Consider the following 23,927-nt stretch of genomic DNA (forward strand, 5'->3'; position numbering starts at 1 on the left):
CACTCTGCGGTGCATCATGTGACGTCACACAAAGAGAGAACGTCAAATAAGGGACCTGGACAGTGTTATCGTGCCCCATGAGCAAGTTCAGGTAAACATGCGTGCGAGAGCGTGTGGGTGGAAATTTTCTGTTTGCTTTTCCTAATCTCTGTTTAATTGCTGTGGCCACTATCATCTGTCTGTTGTTGTCATTGTTTTATACACGCACCATTTAATGCTCCTGTTAGTGTTGTTGCCAGGAGCACTCGTGATTTATGAGAACCCTAATGACAGAAAAACGGCCTTTTTTAGTGCTATTAGCGATCTACATATATCAATATCAATACATAAAGATATATGTATATGTATGTAAATATGTATTTAACAGATTACGCTTCTAACACAAGCGTAAAGTTATTGGTTCAAAATGGTTTTTAAATAACGATTCGCCCGCGTAGGCAATATAACACGAACTATTGTATTTTTATTAAAATGCATGCGTTATTGCAGCAAATAACATTTTGCATGGCATAATGAATTTTATTACCCTCATTAGATAAAATTCAAGCGGTTGGTTTCTTTGCGCAGTAACAAAAGTGGAGCGATGTCAGCAAGAGGCAAATAAATACAAGAATTTAATAAAACTAGACTAAGCAGCAGCAAATAAGTGGAAAATGCTAAGCCTTGTGGATTAAAATAAATGGGCCATAAGATAAAACAAGTACATGCAATAAGATAAGTTTATCAAGATTTAAATAGCCGCTTTAGGCATAGCAAGTGGACGGCACTCTTTTTAGTGTGGCAACTCCTTCCACTGACGTTTGTCAAGTTGACATCCCAGCGATTTTGACAGCTGGCCTAATACATTTTTTGGCTACTGTGTTTTTATTCTCGCGACCACCAGCCTAAGATCTGTGTGGAATACATAAAGAAATAACTAATTCATAATTTACGCTAGTTGATGTTCTGCGCCGGTGCAAAATGGCTGCCATAATACTAACAAGGAACATGCAGCTAGCAAGTACGTTCCGTGATATTAATTGGCACACTGAGTGTGGAAAAAATTACATAATGAAGTCCACTTTGCACATTTTGCTATTGTTTCGCTTTGTTTTTTATAGAGCACCATAGCAGTGGCGTTGTGGGAGTGGTGTGCGTGCGTGGCTATGCTGCCGCGCCTGATGCGGATGCGCCCCGCCCATTAAGAACCACTAATCCCGCTGCGATGAAACGGGGCACAGGTGGCAGGAGCAGTTTTAATGGCATTGTGGCCACAGTCTTCGGTGCTTCCGGCTTCGTTGGACGCTATGTGTGCAACAAGTTAGGCAAATCTGGCACACAGATGATTCTGCCCTACCGTGGTGACGACTCGGATATCAATCGTCTGAAGGTCTGCGGTGATCTCGGCCAAGTGTTGTTCCATTTCTACAATCTAGAGGACACACGTTCCATTCGTGAAGCTGTCAAATACTCGAATGTAGTAATTAACCTCGTGGGCCGTGATTACGAGACGAAAAACTTTAAATTCAAGGATGTGAATGTAAATGGAGCTGCACGCATTGCCAGGTACGTAGCTGGCACTAATAAAGGGTATTTTACCGATCTCTAATCATCCTTTTTCCTGCAGCATTTGCCGTGATGCTGGTGTCGACCGCTTCATTCATCTGTCATCGCTTAATGTGGAGCCCAATCCGAAGGCGCTGTACGTGAAGGGCGGAAGTAAGTGGTTGAAGAGCAAGTACGAGGGCGAGCTGGCTGTGCGTGATGCTTTCCCAAATGCTACGATTATTCGTCCAGCTGATATATATGGATCAGAGGATCGATTCTTGCGTTATTATGCACATATTTGGCGTCGTCAGTTCCGCTCCATGCCGCTGTGGCGCAAGGGCGAACACACGGTGAAACAACCCGTCTTTGTTTCGGATGTAGCTCAGGCTATTATTAATGCAGCCAAGGAGCCAGATAGTGCAGGTCGCGTTTATCAGGCTGTGGGGTATGTGACACTTTGTTCTAGCTTGACAGATCATAAAATTATTGTTATTTGCAGACCCAAACGGTATCAGCTCAGCGAATTGGTTGATTGGTTCCATCGCTTGATGCGTAAGGATCAAAAACGTTGGGGTTATCAGCGTTATGACATGCGTTGGGACCCCACTTTCCTACTAAAGGCTAAATTGACCCACTGGATATGTCCAGGTGCTCCCGTTGGCGGCTTGCATCCGGAACGCATTGAACGCGAAGCGATCACCGATAAGGTGATACCCGGTGTGCCAACGCTGGAGGACTTGGGCGTGCAACTGACTAACATGGAGGACCAGGTGCCATGGGAACTGCGTCCATATCGTGCTGCGCTGTACTACGATGCCGAATTGGGTGAATTCGAGACACCAAATCCACCAAAGGTCATTGGAGCGCGTGAGGAGCTACGTTTATTTGCCGAAGCATAAAGTGTGTTTGCGTGTAAATTGGAAATTGTTCGTAAAAATTGCTTAAAGCGCGTGCTGTAATCAATTAAATATATTAAAATTAAACGAAATATAACGAAAGCATCGTTAAATGCAATAATTGGTAATGGGCAACGTTTAATTATGTGTAAGTTTGAAATTGTTAGCAATAATTGCTTAAATCGAGAATTTTAACGCAAACTCATTTAATTTACAAATTAATACTTTTTAAATGGAACTGCGCGGGCACTAAAAAATGTCCTTTTTGCAATTTACCAACACTGACGAATTCAGCAATGCTGCCATATGTGTTTTTGGTCAGAAACTGTTCTAAACATTCACATATAATCAAAACAAAGCGAATCTCTTGACGAGATGGCAGCACGCAGGAAAATATTTCAAGGTACCTGGTAACTTGGTAAGCTCTGAGGAAATCGAAGAACTTTTACAGTTTTCGGTCACACATTTAGTATTAAATCTGCAACGAGTCGGCCAGCAGTATAACTCTTCCGCGGGATTTCATGCGAAAAAGAGTGGAAGTCGAAGTTTTAAATAACTACAAAAAATTATAATATTTTAAGTGATGGCAGTGCAGGTTGTACTAAAGGATATAATAGTCTCCTAATTTTTTAAATCTGTGCAAAAGAAAAGGCAAGCCATTGTGTCTGTGAGTGTGCTTGTGCATGTGTGAGGTGCGCCCTTGCCGCTAGCCCGAAAATGGCAGCAAGTGCATAATTATGAAAGCAGTGGAATATACTTTACCACCGAATGTGTATAGAAAGCAAGCAGAAGCAGCAGCATCCGTAGCCCATATATCAGAGGACTCAACGACTCCGCTGGCATATTTAGAAATTGAAGTGAGCCGCATTAATTTCATAACAGATAAATCGATCAAAGCGCAAGCGTCAGGCGCAGCCTCCCTGTATAAAAATTCAAGCGCGAAGGCGGGTGGTTTTAAAGCACAAATCATCTGGTGGGGTGAGCAGCGAGAAACAGCAGGCAGTGTTAGCATCAGCTGTGGCGGCATCACCACCCCCAAAGACCATAGCGAGGTCAAACGTAAAAACCAAAAGCAAAGGTCAAGTGAACAACAGCAGCAGCAACAACAACAACAACAGCGTCATCAACATCATCATCATACCAATAATAAGTTACGATATAGCGTGCGCAGCAGCCTCGCTCTATTCTTAGACTATTTGTGCGAGTGTCCGCCGATAGAAATTGTCGCGAGTGGTTTTTGCAGCAGCAGCAGCCATCGGGACGACGTCAACGACCACGAGCACACCCTCCCACACACACACCCACGGCCGCCCGTTAACCCACTCGGCCAGACACGTCTGCCGCTGCCAACGCCACTGCTGCGGAAGTACGCGGCCAACTACGTTAACGGTTGCAATTTCGAGTATAAAACAAAAATTTATGCTTTATATCGTCACGTCGAGAGCGGTGCCGCGTCTGGTAAAGTGCAACAGCAACAGCAGCTGAAAGTCGGTGAGATTCAACTGCGCTTCAGAATGCTATTTGCCGCCAACGCACCCTGCGTCGTGACCCCCCCAACAACAACAACAACATCGTCGTCAGAGCTGTCCTCATCCTCTCATCTCAAAATGCCGGCTGCGCTGTTGCAGGAGCAGTTGACCGGAGGAGGTGGTTATCTTCCTGCCAACAACTCCAGCAACCATCACAACAACAACACAAAGCAGAAACGGCAACAGCAGCAGCCGGGACAACGTATTGCAGGTGAGTGTTACCCAACCAAAGGGTATTCCTCATTTCTGTTAAAGGATTTGAGTTTGTTTGTGTCGGTAAAAGCTGTTCAGAGCTTCTCCATACAGATCCTGCATTGTCCCATGCTTGGGGGCAATAATTTGAATCGCATTTTTAGTCATTTTTGTTAAATAGGAAATATCTCTTCAGACAAATTTATAAACAAAAATCTCTAATTTCAATAAGAAACTAAAGTTTCTGGAATCATATTATAATGGTACATACTTGAACCGTTCACAGCCAGTTAAAAAACGCAGTCTTTAATGCTATTTGTGGCTGCTATGCCCAAGATCTGCTCATTTATCTTATCTAGTCTTAAACACAAGTCCAAAGCGGTTGTTCAGAGTTCTTTCATTGTTTTTTTAATTTGATGAAAATCTGTTCTTCAACTGAAATCATGAACACCCTTAGTCCGTTCTCATGCTCTTTTCTTTTATTTTTCAAAAGCTTATTTGTGCTCTCTTGAGATCACATTCTGACACTTCTCTAACTCTGACTCTCTTGCACTTGCTCTCACTCGCGCTCTCTTGGTATTTAGTCGATTGTTCCACTGCCGGGTTCGTTGCTTCCGTTCTCAGTTGACGCTCGAGTATGTTTATTTTTGTTTGTAGCGGCATTTTTCATTTTTTTATTTATAAACATTTTCCTAAGTTTATTGCCTGTTTGTTGGTTCTTACGTAATCGCGTATCTCTGTTTGTTTTGCCAAGTGGCTGGTCAAACAAAATTGAAGCCACACACGCCTGCAGTTTTGGCATTTATGCCAAAATAAAATAATAAAGCATTCTAAAGTCTAAATATAGACACCTAGCCTGGTCGTTGCCAATCAATTGCTATAAATTATGTAGCTCCCACAAAAACAGTAAAAACTTTCCATTACGAAAGCAAAAGCGAATGGAAACCATAGAACATTAAATATTGAATTATGCACTACACGTGCCCATCCCTCATACACTTAAATAAATGATATAAGATAATATGTACCTATGTATGTATGGGTATACATGCTCTCTTCTATTCTCGTTTTTATATGTACATATTCCTATTTTACCATTGTTATGCAAATTTGCTGAATTTTACGGTATTGTGCGATTTTCAGTGGAAACTTAAGCCACCCATTAATCCTTTTTTAACAAGCAGAGCAAAAAAACTATAGAAATAGGAAGGGGCTTTTTAAAATAATAAAGCGAAGATGTTTCACAGCTGGTGAAATATGAAACTATTATCAAGCATTTTTTTGAATATTTCACGAAAAAAGCATGTTAGTGATGAATTAACTAAATGGCTGTTTGTTTTCTTTATAAACAAACTGACAAGCAATTGGACTGCTGTATCTACTTTAAATTTTTTTATATGGATGCTAATAAGCGCCTTAAATACGAAGGGGGATTACAAAAAATCTTTAGAAATGCTTTAAGCTCTTTAAAGAAAGGTTTCGTAGCCTGAAGGAAATGGGTATACAAACAAATGACCGAAATATTCACACGTTTTTCACTTTCTCCACAACATTTTGTTCCAAAACCATGACTTGCTATCATTCAAAAGCGATATCGACAGATTCTGCGGTACCGAGGAAGAAAACCATATACTACTTTGTGAGAAGAGAAGATTTGAACAAGTTTATTTCCGAATAAAATGATGAGATATTGATTGAAATAATTTATATTTGAATTTAATGAACCGTTACATTTGTTTATTTATCACTGGTCGTTTCGTTTGCTTCATTATTTTCAATTTTTCGGTTCTTACTGTAGGAGCAGCTGCTTCTTCTGAAACATCTTCCTTTGATAAAGTAGGCAGGTTTGGGATTTTTTGCGTCCATTCTTCGGCAAGAAAACTCTGTTTTTCATTGAATAGATGCCAAATCAAATACTCTTAATTTCAGTTCAGATTTTGTGATTCGATGTTGGGTTTTCAGATATTAAAAGACATTTAAATCAATAACTTAATTTTTTGATGCACTTGAAAGGTTGGAATTGAATTGAATCTTACGGATATCTTACTGAATTTCAGAGCAGGAAAATCGTAATAGTTCTGGCTACACTTCACTTAAAATTTATTTAAAAATTTTCGAAACTTTTTTAACTGTATAATTGTGTTGTGTTGGATTTTAATAATTAGAGTTAAGCAATGCTGCATTAATTGCCGTTAATTAATTTTAAAAAGCACTACTACACTAAATATTAAATTGTTCATACTTGTACAGTAAAATCTGATTTGAACTCCTTTGATTAGTAAATCTAAAATACGAATAATAAAATCTTTTTAAGTTCTGCAACTCAAGACGGTTTTAGAAATTGAAGATCATTGTTTTGTTAATTTTATATTTATGTTTCATGTACATACATACATATAAGTATGTATATGCATAAGCATAACTTTTAATAGTAAGCTTTACTATAAAATATTCCTGTTTTGTGTTCTTCGTTCAGGCCTTAAGCTGTGTCCCCTTCTTTCGAAAATACGCTCCTGTATAGAAAAAAGAACAAACACATATGGCTTTATCTCATTTCTTATGCTTTGGGTGTGTGTAAAATTCCATGTTTTGTGTGTTCTTTGCTCCTCGACAGAATTCGTTTCGTTTTGCAAGTTGATTGTTGCCGGCGCGGATTCTCTGCCATTGGCCTTCAATTTGGCACACTCTGACAAGACACGCTTATCGTGGATTTGTTGCTGTGCCAGCAACAACTACTACATATGTATGTATGTATGTATATAGTATGATTCAGCTGCGCATTGAACTATATACACATCGGTGTATGTATGTATATGTGTATGTACATGCAGTGGCGTGCCAGAGCTGTTCTTTTTTTTTTTTATACCCAATACGCAAAGGTAATAGGGTATTCCGGAAAGTTTGTAGTGTGTGTAAAAGGCAGAATTAGATGCGACAGAATTTATATAATAGCCATACTTTTCGACAAACAAGGCTAAATTTTTCTTTTATTTTAGCTTAATGGCTGTAAGAGTAGGGAGGTAAAAACCCCTTACATTCATATTTATGTATGTACATATGTACATACATATAGTACATATGTAAATGTATTTTTTTCGATTATAAAAAGTATTGTGGATGTTTATTTAGATGTACATATATATGTATGTATGTGGGTAGCATGTTGGCAAGGGTTTTTTGTGATCCCCTAAATACGCCACTGTGTTTGTTTTAACTACATACATACATACTTATGTACATATGTATGTACGTACGAGCTCAAAAGGGAAACGTAAAACACGTGAATACTTTTTTGTGGCCCCTTACTTACTTGGGTGCTACTTTGTTGCGGCGGCTGAAATCGATAAGCCAGCCAGTATATGTATGCATGTACATATGTATGTATGCTACGTATACATACATAAGTGCATATAATGTATACATATATGTACATATGTATGTTTGTCAGTGGTGCAGCCTTGATAAGCTCCTCACGTCAAAAGAGGCATCACCATAGCCGGCATATGGGTCTGAGCTAGTCTTTATTCTAGTCTGGCGTTCATTTGCACAGCGTGTTGTGTTTTCGAGATTAATGCAATGCGCCTTTGTATGGGTTTTGACTAAAGCTTTTGTTGTTGGAAACTGAGAGGCGTAATCCAGTCGGACTTTGCAGCAATCGGGCACTGACCAGTTACGTCTGGGTATTACGTAATGTAGCCATGCCTTATCAACTCAATTATTTTGCCTATATAATCAATTCTGTACGATCTTGTTGCTAGTTAAAAAGAAACTGAAATTTTATTTCACAGATAGCCTTTTGACATTATAATGACTGAAAACAGCAGAAATGTAAAGAAAAATAGTTTGGCTTGGCTTTCGCCAATTTATCTGGGAATACCCGGATGCAATATTTTGCGGCGTTTTTTTGTCGTTGAACTTTTAGAAGGTCGTGCAATATACATAGGCAAAAATTTCCACTCTTTTTTGCTTATTCTGCAAAATCAAGAGCAAGAAGAACAGCAAAATTGTCAAGAGAGCGTGAGAACGAGGGGAGTGTGTGAGTAGAGCGAGAGTGCGATCATGTGCCTGAGAGCAATGGTATAAAGAAGATAGAAGTTTGACATTGCACAGTAACGCGTGTTCTCTCTGCCTAACGCCACATAATGCTTTGTGACGTACCACAAAATTTGCATTGCAACTTGAGTGCTATGTGCAATTTTGCAGGCAGTTAAATTATAAAGTGTCACTATTTGTAAGCTATAATTTGGTTAGAATATAAACTATTTGGTAGTTCCTTCTACGGAAAACCGTTAAGTAGCTTATTTAAAATTTCGCGAGTCATAAGCAGCTACTGGGTTCCACAGTAATACAAAAAAAATCAAATGCGAGGCACAGATGGGCAGAGCACGAAAAATTTTCACTCACTTATTCGCTAGTACATACGTGGCCTACGCGAATCATACATGACGTACCTTCGCAGTGAGAGCAAAAAAGATGAATTTTTAAATTTCGTACCTTCCTATTTTTTACCACGAGCATTAACAAAACGTTGTGCTCATTCCGTTTGCTGTCAATTCAAAAGTCCACGTTGTGGAGCGCGGATCACTTTGTGGGTCGTGAAGAGCTCTTGCTTTGCTTGTAAATTATTTTTCACATACACGTGTGAGAGAGGAATAGCACATGATAATTAATGTATAACTTTCTTGCAGGAGAAAAACAACCAAACAACAATAACAGCCAGAAGTGCAAGTCCAGTTCATCTAAGGTTCGTCCCGCTGGTAAATCTGCCGAGATAATGGAGGCAATGAAAAAATTGGATGCCGGCTTGGCAGCACTGTTTGCCACCGCTGAGCCGCTCGAACAGCTAAAGATCAAGCAGCAGCAACGCCAGCAGCTCGATGACGTTGCCAATGAGCTATGGCCCGGTGCTGTAGGGATAGAACAGCTTGACAGTGGCGCCATCCCTGGAATTGAGGAGCTCTTCAAGACTGTCAATTCAATTCAATTGGATATGGAGGCGTTGACATTGCAGGCCGAGGGTACAAAACGCATGGAACTACAGCAAAGCGAGGTTCGACCCATTTTCACCGTGGAATGCCAGTTGTCCCATGATCTGATCAAGCAGGTGGAGCGCTACGATATGTTCCATATCATGCAATTCGAGTCTGAGAAATTCCAGAGCCTGACGCAGTGCACCCGCTTCGGACAAATGGCGCAGCGTGACGTGCATCTGCCGCAATCCGAGGATGGAGAAATTTCGGGCCATATTGATTTCACCGTCTGGTGGCGTGAACCGGGAACCTGTCTTAACGAAATGCTGGGCATGGGCCGCCTCCATTTGGTTGAGCTCTACAAGGCATCGCTGCTGGAGCAGTGTAAATGCATTGTAATCCAACGTAGGGGCGTCCATTTGGCCAGCCTCTATTTGAAGATCAGTTTGCGTTCGGATGCTAAACGAGTTAAGAGTGTGGCTAACGGTCATGTTGACGATGAGCAGCAGGCTGCTAACAACAACAACAGCACCAATAATAATAATAATAACAACAACAGTAATGGCAACAACATAAATGGCGCCCATGCTGCAGGTGAATATATATGACTAAGCTCGCGCGGGTGCAACCAACAACAACAACAACCCCTACAGTCATACAAAAACAACGACATGCACAACAACAACAACATGCACACAGCCGTTGACATTTTGCCGCTATTGAATATTGCCGTCATTCATTTTGACACTTGGTTTTGTCTACAACTACTACTATCACTATTGGTTGCCGTTATAAAAGTGCTGCCCATGTTGAAGAAAATAAAACTTTTCAGTTTACTTGCAAACGAGCTCCAATGTTTTATTTTGCTTCCTCTTCCTTTATTATTCTACCTTACTACGTACATACATACATACATATGCACACACGTTATTGTTTTCTGCGACAGCTTAGCAATATTTTACATTTATTCACTTTTCATTCTATTTTTAACCTGATGCTGCTGCATAGTGGGTCCAGTTAGTGAACACTCGCAAGAATTTCAATCGAAGCTAGCTGTAAACGAAGCCTTTGCAGTGGGTCCTGAGTTGCGGATGAAAAATTTTAAATCTATACATAAATACCAAGGTGCCTATTTAATTAAAATATTATTCATTTTGTACGTATTTGTTTGGCATTAAAACGATTAGCTTGCCTAATTATTTGATTGCGAAAAAGGAATTAGATAAAACTTTAGCTGAAAACTCAGAAGTGGTATGAAATTATATAAGATAGTAAACTTTTCTATCTATAAAAACAACATTCATTAAGGAGCTATAATCGTAGGAATATGGGAATCAATCAAAGTTAGCAGAGGGACCTGAATTGTGGATGAGATTAGCAAAAGTTTCATAAACGATGTTTTTTTACTTAAGTCAGATCTCTGATTGTTGGAATATACGTAACATAGAGTTTTTTTTATTAAACGATATAATAATTTATTTTTTTAAATACATTTCATTCAAACTGAGTATGCTTGGCAAGGTTCTTTAAAGTTTTCTTAGTTTTAAGTGAAATAACTTTAAACACATATTGGCAAATTGATTAATAGTTCGCAAATTTTCTATTTAAAGCTCTCCCTATATCTCCAAAGTTCGTAAAAATGTTCGAACTCTCAAAAAAGAGTAAATTGCTCAAAATAATTTCACATACTGTGCTTAATTTCATCCAACTAAGCCAAATCGACGTCGATATTAATGTTTATTTCGATGTAAATGGGTTTGCGCGAATCTGTTATTAAAATGACTTTTTTAGGATTCGAATTTGTAGTTTCTTTAAATATATTGAGATTTATAAAAACAAAACGAGAGTAGATTTAATTTTGGTTTATTTTTTTTGTTGGATTATCTATATTTAAGTCTTTTTATGTAGCTTTAAATTTACGGAACATGTTGTTGATAACTTTTTCTGATTTTCGAAATCTTCAAGAGTTTGGAAGGCTTATGTAGCTTATTGTTTTAAAATTTTAAAAAAGGCGCACAATAATTGATGCCTGTTGAAGATATTAAAAAGAGTTTTTGGTTTACTAATTTATCAAATCACTTGAATGAGCAGAAAGTGTTGTCTGTTCTTAAGAACGTTCCGAAAATTGTTTACGTACACATACATAAGTAATAATGTACATAGGAACTCTTCCACGCAGCTTCATTTATGGTTCCTGTAGTTTATTTTAAAGTCGGACTACACATAGATTTTCTGAATTAACAGCGATATTTTTAGGTCTCTGAGACCAAAAACAGCCAGAAGTCTGAGCAAGTAATACTACAGACATGTTCATGCGGTGGCGTCGTGTCTACAAATGTGAATGCCCGATGTTACGCACTATCTCCATTCGCAGACGATGAGCACGGATGGCATTCACCGATTGCCCCCATTATTTCTTAACGCTTGTCTTGTCTGGCGACAAGTTCAGCTTAAACGCTTATCAGTTGGCTGTTTAATTTGATAATCATATATACATACATACATATCAAATGGGGGGTTCAAGTTGCACTTAATGCCTTGAAATATATACATATACATACATTCAGAAACATGTATTGAGTTCCCGCTCTAGCCGATTCTTATTAAGAACGACATTTCCCATTGCAGGCAATATCGAAAGTACTACTAACAATAATAACAACAAGATATTAACATCGGATAATTCAAATACAAATCAAAATCGACCATCGGTGGAAACTGTGAATTTCATGGCTGAGACGAGCAAGGTTCGCCTGCTGCGTGGGTATATCTGTGTGGATGAGACCCGTCAGTTATCGGCGTCAGATGCTGCCTCCTGTGTGGAGCTCAGTGTGCAGTCCTTCTGGCAGTCACAGCCCCTTGTGGTCCCGGCCAACAACCAAGGCGCTTTTCAGCTGAAGGAGCAGTTCGCCATCATCAACGATGAGAAGTTTCTGCAGAGTGTCGAACGGCAACAGTTGACCTTGGAATTGCGACCAATGGGCGGTCTGGTGCGCCTTCCCCTTCATCAGTTTTTTATCGCCTACCGCGATGCGAGTATTACCAATCATCTCTGCAAGGGCAAGGTGAGTTTAAATATAAATATAAGGTAGCTCAAAACCTTTCTTAAGAAATTAACTATGCTCTTGAGCAGATAACCTAAAGATCCTAAATTTAATAAAAGTTGACTAAAGATTCTAAATTTAATAAAAGTTGACTTTGAAATACCAGATAAGCCCCAGAAAAGCCACCTCGGCCCGACTCTGTCTGCTTTGTTTATTTATAAACAGCGATGGATGATAATAATAAAAAGCATTAAAACAGACCCTATGTCAAAATTCATTAATGCAGAATACTTCAAAGTTAATATTGCATGAATAATTAAATAGTAGCATGCAACTATTTTATTGTTATTAAATCGTGATAATTTAAATAAATACCACATTGTTCATCTGGTTGTTTTCCTTTTTCCTGCAGCTACCAGTGATTTCCTTCGACGGCTGGGCACCTATTCTGCATCCCCAAACGCAAGCACAATTGGGTGAACTCAAGTGTTTGTTGGCTGTGGGCAGTCAGGCCCAGATTGATGAGCTCAGACAGCAGCGGGAGGTCGCCACAGTAACTGCTCCGCCGCTGGATAATGATAGCCAGGAGGTGCCATTGCGTCGAACCGCTGATCTGCTGGACATGCTACAAAACGCATTGAGTGCGCCACCGCCACCACCACCATCAACGCACGCACCACACGCAGTGGCTTCCGCACCGCAGACAAGTCACTTTAAATTTGCACTACACATTGTAGGCGCCGCCGGCTTGCCCCTCAATCCGGGCTATGGCAAGTCCAAGAAGCAGGCCAAGCGTCAGGCGGCTGCTAAACGCTTTGTCCCCAACGAACCGCCCAATACGTATGTAACCTTTCAGGCCGTGAGCTGCAGTGCGCCCACTTACAAGTCGCACGAGGGATTAGTATATGCCACGCCCATCGTGGAGCGATCTACCACGCCCCAATGGCGATGCAAGCTCGAAGTGACCGTCACTGCGGACTATTTAAGCAATGTACGTATGCGAAGAGTTCAAATAGTAAGAAAAGAACAATAACGATAAGCCATAATCAGTCTTTCTACCAAAGTCAACAGAAATCCAAGTTGAAAGCAATTATTACCAATTGGTAATATATCGAGTAATGCTGTTCATCGTGCTAGTTTGTGTACTCACGGGGTTATCCTCGTATTTAACTTATGTTTTATATATTTATTTGTTTGTTTCTTAAAGATTCCAACCATATTTTGCTTAATGCAACAATACCTTTGATTTATCAATATACTAATACTAGTTATAATATATAAGTATGTTAGCTGTGGTGAGGGGAAGCGATAACTTGAATACTGAATTCTTTGTTTTATCCGTCTTATCAGGAGGTTTTTGGAAACTTGAGGGTCAAAAGATAATCTCAGTTAAAGTAAAGTATTCTAAAACATTCTAAAACGAAAAACTTAATTTACTTTGAGGGAATATTTGTTTGAAGATGCAAAATGTTCGCATTATAAACATTTTAATCGCCGCATGAAATTGTTTGACCAATAGTTGGTTTGCTTTATCGATCTTCAAACCATCAATGAAAGATATCATCTAGCTATGAAAATAAAATGATGTATTTGGTCAAAAAGGAGCCCCAATAAAACGGCAGATTATTTTTTATTCTTTCTTAGAGTACACAAACGTTGGAGCCCGTTTTCGCCTAATTGAAGTTCCAATTTTCTAATACCGTGAAAGGAAGGTTGTGCGTTGATTACCAATCAGTTTGGAGGTCAGGATAATCTTTTTCATCTATATACATATATATTATAGAAAGCTTTATGAGTCACAAGATATGGTGGCTTGATTTCGTCGGTTCCAATTAGAAAGATGCTCTGATGTCCTAGGCACTTGATCTGTTTTCAAATAATTCAGGGTTTTTCTTTGAGATTGCCGGACTGGTTAAAAAATCTTTTCCTACCGTGTCGGAAAATCCAATTTTATTATATTTCACAATTTTATTTATTTATTACAAATTTTTCTTGTTATTTGTTTTTTATTGTAAATTTGTTTCACATTATTTTGCAAGCATTTTTAATCCTCAACATTGTATTTTTTTGTTATTTTTTGCAAGTATTTTGTATATTCCTTATTTTAATAAAATCATTCCGAGCGGATGGGATTCCTTATTAGACATTTTTTGTGATTTTGTAGGCATTTTTACTCTTTAATCCCTTTTTTAAATTAAATAAAAAAGCCTATTTCCGTTTCCGAGTTCGACTATGTGGAATATAAATAGAAAAACTCCTTAAAGCTAACACCTCAATAGTTTTGCAGAATTCAACGATTTTGCAGCAAATTTCAATTCAACAGAATCTGATTAAATTCGGAAACGGAAAAAAGTCTGAAAAAAAAGAAAGGAGTTTAGATATGCTCTACAGATTGCCAAATCTGCTCGCTCCATTTTCCTCTTGATGTTTTCTCATAGTGCATTATTTCTTGCAGCAACAAAAACTATTTATTCTGAAGTTGTGGAAAAAGGCATCGGTTAATGGTGCGGCCACGCCTACGCCCTTGGAGGATGCCATTATTGGATTTGCGGCCTTGAATCTGAGTCAGAAGCCCTTGCCCAGTGGTTGGCATAACATTGTCGACTTCAGTGGGCGCGTAACTGGGGGCTTGGAAGCGCATGTCCTGCCACTTCCCTTGCCAGGCACTACACCAACGCTGGACACGGATATAGAGCAGTTTGAGCAATCATTGGAGTTAACACATTTGCAGATCGGTCAGGCCATAAAGCGTAAATTTAATGAGTTGGAGCAAATCTCGCAACGTTTGCGCACGCGTCTGGTCGATGTGACCGGCGAGTCCTTGGGTTCGCAATTCGATGTGGCCAGTACCTTGGATAATTGGCAAGCAATGGAACAGCTGCGGTCTACTGAAGGTGATGATGATAATGATGATGATCTGGTGGCAGATTTTGAACGAGCCCTGCGCACGCCCTCGCCGCCTCCGTTATCGAATGCTAATGTAGCACCCACCGCCCAATTGTCGGCCGACAAGTCGGAAAATTCGAATGGAGCCAAGGAATAGCCCGAGCTACTGGCTTATCAGCTGGCAATATACAATTATATACAATTAGTCAACTATTTATGTCTATCTTACCACGTATATTTTTCAATCTTCAGCTCTCGATGTCTACACAAAGGCTCAATAGTAGTTGTAATTAAATGGCACGTTCTCACTTAATCCGGCAGTCATCTTTAAGTGGCTGTCTATAGCATAAAATCAAAGTCAGCAACGATCACTTGGCGATCGTTCGTCTCATTTTATATAATAATTAATTAAACAATACGATGAATTATTGCACTAGAGCTAAGTTAGTTGGAATGGTGAAGCATAATGCACAAAACGCCAAATGTTGCGTTGTCGTCAATTCTTGGCCCCCCCATTTTTGCATTCCCTCCCATTCGGACTCGTATTGGTTTTACACTGTGTTAATCAGATAAGTGTTTAGTCACTATTACTAAATAAAGAAATGATATGGAAACCGCTAACGAACTTGTTTATACAGATAGTTGTACAAAAGGGCTATCGCATTTCAATGCCAACCTTGATCCCTTTTCGAATAAATAATCAGATGTTATTTTTTCTATCAACTGTTTATTTGCAACATTATTTGTTAGAATGATTCATTTTTGTTTTGATTTTGAATTGCATAATAAAACACCTAGAATTCAGACAGGTGTTCAATCGAGAGTCAAAAAAAGAGCTGTGCATGATGAATGAAAAGGACATAAAATTCGCAATGTCACAAAAAACGAAGAAACAAAACAATTTACGAAATAATTCAAAAAGAAATCACATAAAGTATTGTTTTTAAAGAAAAATTAGATTGTATTTGTTTTCAAACTGTGTTAATCACCTAAGTGTTTAGTCACTATTACTTAATAAATAAATCATATGAAAAATGATAGCTTGAGTTGTAAATATTTGTAAAAAAGGGCTATCGCATTAGAAAGCCAACCTTGATCCCCTTTCGAATGAATAATCAGATGTTATTTCTCCTATCAGCTGTTTATTTGCAAATTTGTATGTTAGAATTCATTCATTTCATTTTTGATTTTGAATTACATATTACAACATGTGGAATTTAGAGAAAATGTTGAAATAAGAGCTATGCTTGGTTACGATGTTATCGTAAAAAGGGCATGAAAGGCGCCATGCCACGATTAAACAAAAGGATTTACAAAGCCACAACAATTGAGAAAGAAATCACAAAGTATTGTTTCCACTAAAAAGATACACCAGTTTAGTTATGAAGTACGTTGATACGAGTTAACTGTCTTTATTTAAAAGTATCAACAAAATAATTGAGATCAATCAAAATTTTCAAACGAAGCAATTTCTCATCGTGTTAATGCACTATATAATGGGTTTGAGAATTTTGAATTTTTTTAATTTGTCGCACACCCCAGAATAATGATATAGAAAAATTCAAAATGTTGAAAATTCTTACAAATTATTATTACTGCCACATCGAAGCAAAGTGGATTCTCGAATTTTAGATAAATTGTTATTTAAAAGATAATTCGATATGTAACTTAATAAAATTGCTTCTTTTTTCAGCAAATAAATAAACAGCACATCGGTAGATAGTATAATACCACTAGAAATTTGAAATTTCCGTATTTGTTTTCATACCGCAAGTTATCGTTGGCCGCAATAAAATGGAAAAATTGAATTTGTTATATTTCAGCTAAATTTGTTCAGAGATAGTATTTAGTTACTTAACTGGAATAATGTTCCTTAAAGCTATAGTTGCATCTAAATCAATAGCCAGATTCAGCCAATTACTGGTAGAACCGTGAATGACTTTGACTTTTTAATTTAGATAGAAATATAGAGTAAGCATTATTAAACAAGTCTACTTTCACAAAGTCCCATCAATACTGCAGAGTGATTGGAACCGAGGTTTAGGGCTACAGAAAGATCAAAATCTCAGTCACTTGAGCCTGTTGAAGTGCTTCATCATGGATCTCTCAGCATCAAAGGATGCTCCTTGTTGCTTCTCCTTCCATTCACTGTGCAAATATCGTGCCACTGCCAAATTCTTCTTATATTTAAAGGTACATTTGTAGATTCTTTCCTTTTTAAATGCATGTATTCCTAATGTAAGTTGTTTCAATTCTTGTTTTAAGTTCCTTTTATTCCCAGTTTCTTATTTTCAATTATTCTCCTACGGACGGAAAAGCTATTAAGAGGGCTTTGGAGCACACAATGGAATCAGTTTCAACAACTAATAGTTCAATGACTAAAGTAAACGATTAATAGATCCTTTAAATGCTGTTGTTGTTCGTTAAAAGAGCAGCCGAAGTTAAAGATGGAATATTTAGCAGTATAAATCTTTCTATAATTTATTTCCATGCTTAATATACTTTTATAATATTACATAGGCCACTTCTAACATTTTTAAAGAATTATTCCATAAATGATGAAAACAGACAAAAAGTTGTTGTTGCTATTATTTTTATATTTTTAAATACATTGTGAAAAATATTGTTGTATGTTATATAAAAGTGTTACAACTATGATGTTGTAGCCGGGCATAGAGAAACCCTCTCAAATCACGTGTTGTGTGTGTCTGCGTGTTTATGCTGCCATTCTATATGGTCTCACTTACTACAATACAAAAAAGTAGATGATTGTTTGATATATGTATGTGTCTGTATGTTTGTATGACGTTTCAACTACAATATGTCTATTAAATGTATATGTAAGAAATGAATGAAGATAAAATGAATAAAAAACATGTTTTGAACGGATTTTGGCCTATAGTTGAACATATGAATGCTGAATCGGATCACGGCTTACATACATTAATTCAATTATATGGTATCCTCGTTCCGTTTAAATACATTTTTTTTTACATATGTGTATGTCTGTATTTGTAAGATGCGCATTCGCTTGCGGTTACATATTCATTACGCACTATAAAATTGTTGTAAAAATAGAAATAGAAAACTGCCATACCCGCGCATCGGTAGCTTATAAATATAAAATATGTTTTTATGTTTTCTAGACATGTAAGTAAATGTGAGTTTAGTTCTTTAAAATTATTGTATATGAATGAATGAGCTGGAATACGTTTGGCTGGTTATTGTTGGTTGACATTCTTTCTGCTGCTGTGTATAACTATCGTCAGCATACGGAACGTTTTTCACATATATATTTTTGTTTTTTTTTTTCGGTTTTTGTTGAAAATTGAAGATGTTGTAGTTGCATATTGTAGTTTTATAAAACGAACGTTTTTATGACGCTCTTCAGTCAATGACAACGCGAGTTAGCAAAATGCCACGCTTGCTCAGCCACAAACTGCGAAATGAAATTATAGCAGAGTTGAATGATAAGTACTTGTACATATGTATATTGTATGTATATAAGCAGACTTACCCAAAGCCCGCGCCCAACAGCAACGACAACACGTTCGTGAATAAAAGCGAGTAGAGAATTTCGCGGGAGAAGAGCGAGTTGGCGCCCAAACGCTTTAAACGTATGGAATAACCCGTTGTCTTCTTTTTCTCCTCACCATCGGTTGAGCGTTCCATTTTCCAATCTCTGTGCCAATTGAAGAATGAGAAAGAAAATTAGCAATTTAGTTGCTGCTTATTCAATTAAGTTTCTTTGTAATGCATACTTTGGTGGCTGCTCCTCAAGGCCACGATTCCAATTTTGCAGCCAGTCGCCGTTGTCTGTTTTCTGCTTATCGCCAGTCTGTGAAATGGAACGTAATAAGCGTTTTAATTATAGCTTTGAATTATGGAAGATGGCTTCAAAAAGATACTGACTATGCATACATATGTATGTATGTATATAGTAGCTGTTTTTTATATTTCTTAGATAGCACTTAAGACAATAAAAATGTAATGAGAAATGCATTTAAGCGCACTTGGTAGAGTAGAGGCTAATGCATGTTATTTAAATGCAATTGCAAAGTTCAGATTTGTACAAAATTTAAAGCGCAACAAAAACCTTGAAAACTGTTGTTCTATGTTGGTGTTTCGTTTAAACTAGTTTTTCTTCGAAGAGCTTAGATTTGTATTACGTTCCTGAAAAAACAACTGTTCTCCATCTACCGCATGTTTTCTGTCCTTTCTACAAATCTAAAATTCTATCTAAAGATGTTGCGTTCTTTGTATATGAATATGGTAAATCGATTGCAATAGAAGTCTACAACTTTGGCTTATTATTTTCTAAGGGTTTCCCTTTATTTAATACCTAAAAACAAAAGCTATTGTGTTTCAAGTAAACGCAAATCTAGGTATAGGTATATCCAGAAAAATTTCCAAATATTTTGCAGGTGCCATGCTTCTACAAATTAAGAGAATTTGTAAGCAACCACAGGTAGTTGTAGCTTGAGGTTTTATGATAGATATGTCCCTTAACGGACACCTCTTTTATCCGGACATTCTCTTAGGCGGACACTTTTTCTAAGTTATTCGATCGGTGTATAAAGTATTTTAGTGTTCCCTCAAGCGGACACTCCCCTTGGGGGACAAAAATTGGCCGACCGTGAGTGTCCGGCCATGAGAGTTTTCACTGTATACATATGTGGTATTTACCTTTGTCCAATAATTGATATACACATTTCGCAGCTCATCATCCGGGCACAGCTCGGACTGTGGGCTGTTTGGTGGGCTCTTCGGGCTGTCGCGCGGTGTGTCGCGTCTAGAACTAGCCAGCGAGACAACGCGGCTGGATTGATTCGATTCGCGTTGGGCCTCGCGCAACAAACGCAAATACTCCTCGCCATTATTGAAGGGGAGGGGTGTGATTCTGTCGGGGCTCTTTATACCAGCCATGGCTGCTGTTGTGCTCAGTTCGATCCAAGATTCTGCAAAAGATAACGTATTTCTTTACAAAAATTCGCATTGCGCAGCGATCAATTTCTAATTTCATCAGATAGTACAAAGATCAAATTAGCGTCCACACATCGAGACGGCAAAGCCAGAAAACATGACGCCCCCATTTCTAGCGATAAGTTAAACAAAAAAATACACGTTAATTTTTTAGCAAAATAAAACGCAAACAATAATTTCCGCTCTTATACTATTTCGTTTTATTTGTAGTCTAATATGTGTGTGCATGTATGTATGTGTGTAGGTGTATGTACATATGTATATATATAGTAATACAAACATGTTTTGTCTATGGTTATCAACAAAATTTCATTTCATTTTCTATCGTCTGAATGGCGGGCAATAACAGGCGACTTCAGATGGAATATGTTTAAAGGTTTTCGTGCAAGTTACATGCGAGTACACGTGTGCCTGCTGATAAAAGCAACAACAGCAGCAGCAAAAACAACAATTGCATGCAACAAATTTACAATTTTTTCACAGTCAATTACACAGTCCGCTTGTTACTCACGTGGCAAACCAATCATGGTGATGTTTCTATATGAAATTGTAATTGCAAACTGAACTCTAACAACTTTTTTTTTGCAGATTCGAGAGACAGAGAGAGAGAGAGACATGACGGGTAAATAAAATCTAGCTCTGCATGTTGACAACAGGTAGAGTCGGGCAAAACAACGTTGCAGGTATAAATTGCAAAATGAAAACAAAGAGACTGCCCACCACCATTCACTAACAGGTAAACAACAAGACGAGACAACAAAAGTTTCAGGGGTGGCTAAACTTGGCTTGCTGACTCACGGCACGTAGGCAATCGATGTGTGTGCGTGAGGGTGTGTGTGCTGCTGTCTGTTAAATGATAATATAAAGAGCAGAGATGAGCACAACAGCCCATTGAACTGCTCGTTCTGACATGTATAGGTATTGGGTTCAGATTTACTTGCATTTATCACATATTTACATACATACATACGTATATATACACACACATATTCATATCACTGAGTATTCATTATTTCATTATAAATAAGTATATTTTTGCGATAATAAATATCAATGGTAAAATATAATTGACGCTAGGCCAAAGGCGCAGTTTCTTTAAGTCAAATACAAATAAACAAATGTGTGAAAGTGACAGAAACATCAACAACAACACGAGCAAAAGTTGAGTGGCAGCTTTCAAAAGGCAAATGCCCCCGCACTTGCAGCAAGTACTTCTTAAGCCAAAAATTTGCATATAATAAGCAGCAACAATATAAACAACAAAAAGCCGCATGACGTCAATTAGACGACGCAGGCAATTGCCCACAAAAAAAGATAAAAAGATAATAATAATGAAATGGTCTGAAAGTAGGGACATGATGATAAATATGGACAACTTGAGTGTATCTGAGTGCCAACTCTCCTTTGTCCGGTCGGCAGCTGTTTTTGTTATTGTTGTTTTTGTTGCTGCGAAGTTGCCAGCCTTCTTTGTTGCAGCAACTGCGCAATGAGAGCTTGAAGAGGGGAGGAAGTAGGGGGTAAAAGGTAGGAGCAAGACATGTACATACATATGTATGTATGAACGCACACTAATAAACAACAACAAAATAGAGGCAAGCGTCAGGCAACAAAGAAAAAAACCGCCAAGCTGCAAACAAGATGGAGAAAACGGGGATATGGAATTGGGTGTTGCTCTTGGTGTTGTATACACAATAACACCAAAGAACTACTATTAATAGACTACTAGGGCACAACGGCAAAATCCAGCACAAGAGCAACAACATCAAACAACATAAAAAAGGGTACAGTGTGGACAAATAACAAGTAGAATTACAACAAAAACTTACCACCCAGCAAATCTTCTGTCGATTTTGGTGTCGTAGACATTTTTGTTGTTGTTTGTTTGTGTATGTGTTTTTGTTATTATGGTACACTACGGCACCAAATCAAGTTAGATCTGTTGTTGTTTTCTTTTATTTAGGTATCAAATTGTATTGTTTCTTGTGCTAAAATGTCTTCTAACGATAACTCGTTTTGTTGTTATTATGTGTGTGTGCGCAAATAAATTTATGTAGATTAAATTAAACTTTTGCCACTGGGCCCTCGTATTGCACGTCTGTATAGTAAATATGTATGTATTTGTCTTGTGTTAATGTATGCGTGAGAATATGCGTTTTACTTTTTAGCTGCTACAGCGGTCGGTTTCGCACTGGTTGCTTGTTTTGCTATATGCCAGCATATACAGTTAATTTTAATGGCTTTGTATAAGCAAAATGCTAGTTGATTTGTTTAATATTGACGCTTTCTTTTAGTACAAACAAACACAATAACTTGTACGCATACGGTTTTTGTGTAAAAACCTAATGCGTATTAAATCTTCTACTGCTGCTGCGTTGGGCAAACCGTTGCGACTACCACAGCAAACGGTTCGTTGAAAAACACGAAAATGACTGCACAACAAAACAAAAGAAATGGCAAAGCCAGCCTAAAAGTGGGAGAGCTGCCATATTTCACTAAAAAGCGCTTTCGAAATAAAGAAGTGATTTTGTCACAAACAAACTATTTGGTGAATCGAGGAATTGTTTTTATTTTGAAGGAAAACATTAAACATTCGTTCTTTAAATTAACTGAAAAAACATTCTCGAATTGGAAAATAAATTAACGCGATATCACTTTAATTTCGAACTTCGCATAAATAAACAAGGCTGCCACATTACTTTAAAAGCTGCAGTATTTTATTACCGCGTTTTCACAAACAAGTCAAAAGTTTGAATGTCGCTTTTGGCAACATGTCGAACGAAGTAAAAGTTATTCCCTTGAACAATGCTTCCGGGCGAGATGTATAGATCTTTTTGCGGATCGTATTGTGCGCGTCCCAACAATTTAAGAAACTCATGTCGTTCACGTAGACGAAATTCCCTAGAGGTCAGCAGTTCTGGCCATTGCAGCAGGCTAGCGTGGGAGAGACCCATCTCGTTGTGGGCATAGCTAAAGCGTTCAATGAGGTCGTCGGGAGCTAAAAGGAATAAATTAATATATTATGAGAAACGTAGTTGATTTGCCAACTTACGTATCATTAGTAGTTTCGGCTTTTTAAGTATGAGCTCGCGCAGCTCTGACTTGTTAAAACCCATCTCCTCCCGCATACAGAACAGGGACTTGCGAATCGGTTCTAAGCTATATGTAATTATACGCGGCTCCTTAGTGGCCAAAAAGCGTAGATTGTCGCCACTCAAACCAAATTCCTTTTGGAAATAACCCAAGCGCCGGTCAATACGTCGAGTTGAATACATAAGCCAATAGGGATTTTCGGTAATTATGCGTTGGCGCGCCTCATCCGAAAATCGTTTGGTCTTCAGGTATTCCACACGTGTCTGTAAGTCGTCCAGATCTTCTTTGAATATCAATGGGTTCTTCGTTACCAATTCGCCAAGGCTGTCTGGATGCACGCCCTGATCCACGAGAAAAGTCAAATGTGACTTCACATCTTGCTCAAAGTCTAATCGAAGTAGAAATTCACCCAAGCCTTTGCGCCGTTCAATTTTATGCAGCGATACGCCCAGGCTTAGAAACTGTTGCAATGTTTTTGAGTTGTTGACATGGGCGGCCAAATTAAATGTGGGCACATGTGCCTCCCGGGGGCTTGTGAGGTCAATGGCTACATCGCTTCTATTTTGCGGCAACTGTTCTTCCCCAGAATGTCGGTTTATGTCCGCAAGTTCTTTCAGCTCATCATCTTCCCTTTTGGTACTCCTCAACGTACGTAAACTGCGTATTTGCTGTCCATGTTGCGCGTTGCATTCTGCTTTATAAAATGCGGTTTTTATAAATTTACTTAAGTTACGTACTGCACATTGCATGGCCACAGCTGTTTGCAGCGTTGCCACTGTCCTCACTATACATTGCTATCGTTGTTTGTCA

The 23,927-nt window shown here is 38.3% G+C and overlaps 4 protein-coding genes across 7 annotated transcripts; 2 read left to right on the plus strand and 2 right to left on the minus strand.

Annotated features, from left to right (window-relative positions):
• Positions 1-843: 843 nt before the first annotated feature.
• On the plus strand, positions 844-2,541 carry LOC115626731 (NADH dehydrogenase [ubiquinone] 1 alpha subcomplex subunit 9, mitochondrial). Its single transcript, XM_030522180.1, has 4 exons — positions 844-1,000; positions 1,101-1,545; positions 1,607-1,972; positions 2,027-2,541. Exons 1-4 carry the CDS (start codon positions 961-963, stop codon positions 2,424-2,426), a joined length of 1,251 nt encoding a protein of 416 aa, XP_030378040.1. The 5' UTR covers positions 844-960; the 3' UTR covers positions 2,427-2,541.
• A 358-nt stretch (positions 2,542-2,899) lies between these two features.
• On the plus strand, positions 2,900-15,665 carry LOC115629448. Of its 3 annotated transcripts, none has more exons than XM_030525915.1 (6): positions 2,900-4,163; positions 8,833-9,708; positions 10,123-10,239; positions 11,743-12,179; positions 12,571-13,149; positions 14,614-15,665. In XM_030525915.1, exons 1-6 carry the CDS (start codon positions 3,161-3,163, stop codon positions 15,199-15,201), a joined length of 3,600 nt encoding a protein of 1,199 aa, XP_030381775.1. In that variant the 5' UTR covers positions 2,900-3,160; the 3' UTR covers positions 15,202-15,665. The 3 variants fall into 3 exon arrangements, with proteins under 3 accessions (XP_030381775.1, XP_030381782.1, XP_030381789.1); XM_030525929.1 differs by lacking the exon at positions 2,900-4,163 and adding an exon at positions 8,706-8,761; XM_030525922.1 differs by lacking the exon at positions 10,123-10,239 and having other exon boundaries at positions 2,906-4,163.
• A 1,955-nt stretch (positions 15,666-17,620) lies between these two features.
• On the minus strand, positions 17,621-22,439 carry LOC115623601 (BCL2/adenovirus E1B 19 kDa protein-interacting protein 3). Of its 2 annotated transcripts, none has more exons than XM_030518026.1 (5): positions 22,186-22,439; positions 19,731-20,002; positions 18,806-18,882; positions 18,562-18,726; positions 17,621-18,483 (listed from the first exon to the last, which is right to left on the minus strand). In XM_030518026.1, exons 2-5 carry the CDS (start codon positions 19,968-19,970, stop codon positions 18,432-18,434), a joined length of 534 nt encoding a protein of 177 aa, XP_030373886.1. In that variant the 5' UTR covers positions 19,971-20,002; positions 22,186-22,439; the 3' UTR covers positions 17,621-18,431. The 2 variants fall into 2 exon arrangements, with proteins under 2 accessions (XP_030373886.1, XP_030373877.1); XM_030518017.1 differs by having other exon boundaries at positions 21,854-22,439.
• A 280-nt stretch (positions 22,440-22,719) lies between these two features.
• Positions 22,720-23,881, minus strand: LOC115626349 (transcription termination factor 3, mitochondrial). The gene is made up of 2 exons (XM_030521701.1): positions 23,077-23,881; positions 22,720-23,022 (listed from the first exon to the last, which is right to left on the minus strand). Exons 1-2 carry the CDS (start codon positions 23,864-23,866, stop codon positions 22,745-22,747), a joined length of 1,068 nt encoding a protein of 355 aa, XP_030377561.1. The 5' UTR covers positions 23,867-23,881; the 3' UTR covers positions 22,720-22,744.
• Positions 23,882-23,927: the final 46 nt, after the last annotated feature.

The sequence above is a fragment of the Scaptodrosophila lebanonensis genome, unplaced genomic scaffold, assembly GCF_003285725.1.
Source record: "Scaptodrosophila lebanonensis strain 11010-0011.00,11010-0021.00 unplaced genomic scaffold, SlebRS2 tig00000001-arrow-pilon, whole genome shotgun sequence".
NCBI lineage: Eukaryota > Metazoa > Arthropoda > Insecta > Diptera > Drosophilidae > Scaptodrosophila > Scaptodrosophila lebanonensis.

Excerpts from the sequence above, each read along its gene's own strand:
- LOC115626731 (XM_030522180.1), top strand. The coding sequence starts at position 961 with ATGGCTGCCATAATACTAACAAGGAACATGCAGCTAGCAA. Across the intron at positions 1,546-1,606 it reads GGAGCTGCACGCATTGCCAG|CATTTGCCGTGATGCTGGTG; the intron begins GTACGTAGCTGG and ends TTTTTCCTGCAG. Across the intron at positions 1,973-2,026 it reads CGCGTTTATCAGGCTGTGGG|ACCCAAACGGTATCAGCTCA; the intron begins GTATGTGACACT and ends TGTTATTTGCAG.
- LOC115629448 (XM_030525915.1), top strand. The coding sequence starts at position 3,161 with ATGAAAGCAGTGGAATATACTTTACCACCGAATGTGTATAGAAAGCAA. Across the intron at positions 4,164-8,832 it reads GCCGGGACAACGTATTGCAG|GAGAAAAACAACCAAACAAC; the intron begins GTGAGTGTTACC and ends ACTTTCTTGCAG. Across the intron at positions 9,709-10,122 it reads AAATGGCGCCCATGCTGCAG|TGGGTCCAGTTAGTGAACAC; the intron begins GTGAATATATAT and ends GCTGCTGCATAG.
- LOC115623601 (XM_030518017.1), bottom strand. The coding sequence starts at position 21,893 with ATGTCTACGACACCAAAATCGACAGAAGATTTGCTGGGTG. Across the intron at positions 20,003-21,853 it reads GACAGAAGATTTGCTGGGTG|AATCTTGGATCGAACTGAGC; the intron begins GTAAGTTTTTGT and ends TATCTTTTGCAG. Across the intron at positions 18,484-18,561 it reads CTGTTGGGCGCGGGCTTTGG|TTTGTGGCTGAGCAAGCGTG; the intron begins GTAAGTCTGCTT and ends TTCATTTCGCAG.
- LOC115626349 (XM_030521701.1), bottom strand. The coding sequence starts at position 23,866 with ATGCAATGTGCAGTACGTAACTTAAGTAAATTTATAAAAACCGCATTT. Across the intron at positions 23,023-23,076 it reads GCCGAAACTACTAATGATAC|CTCCCGACGACCTCATTGAA; the intron begins GTAAGTTGGCAA and ends TATTCCTTTTAG.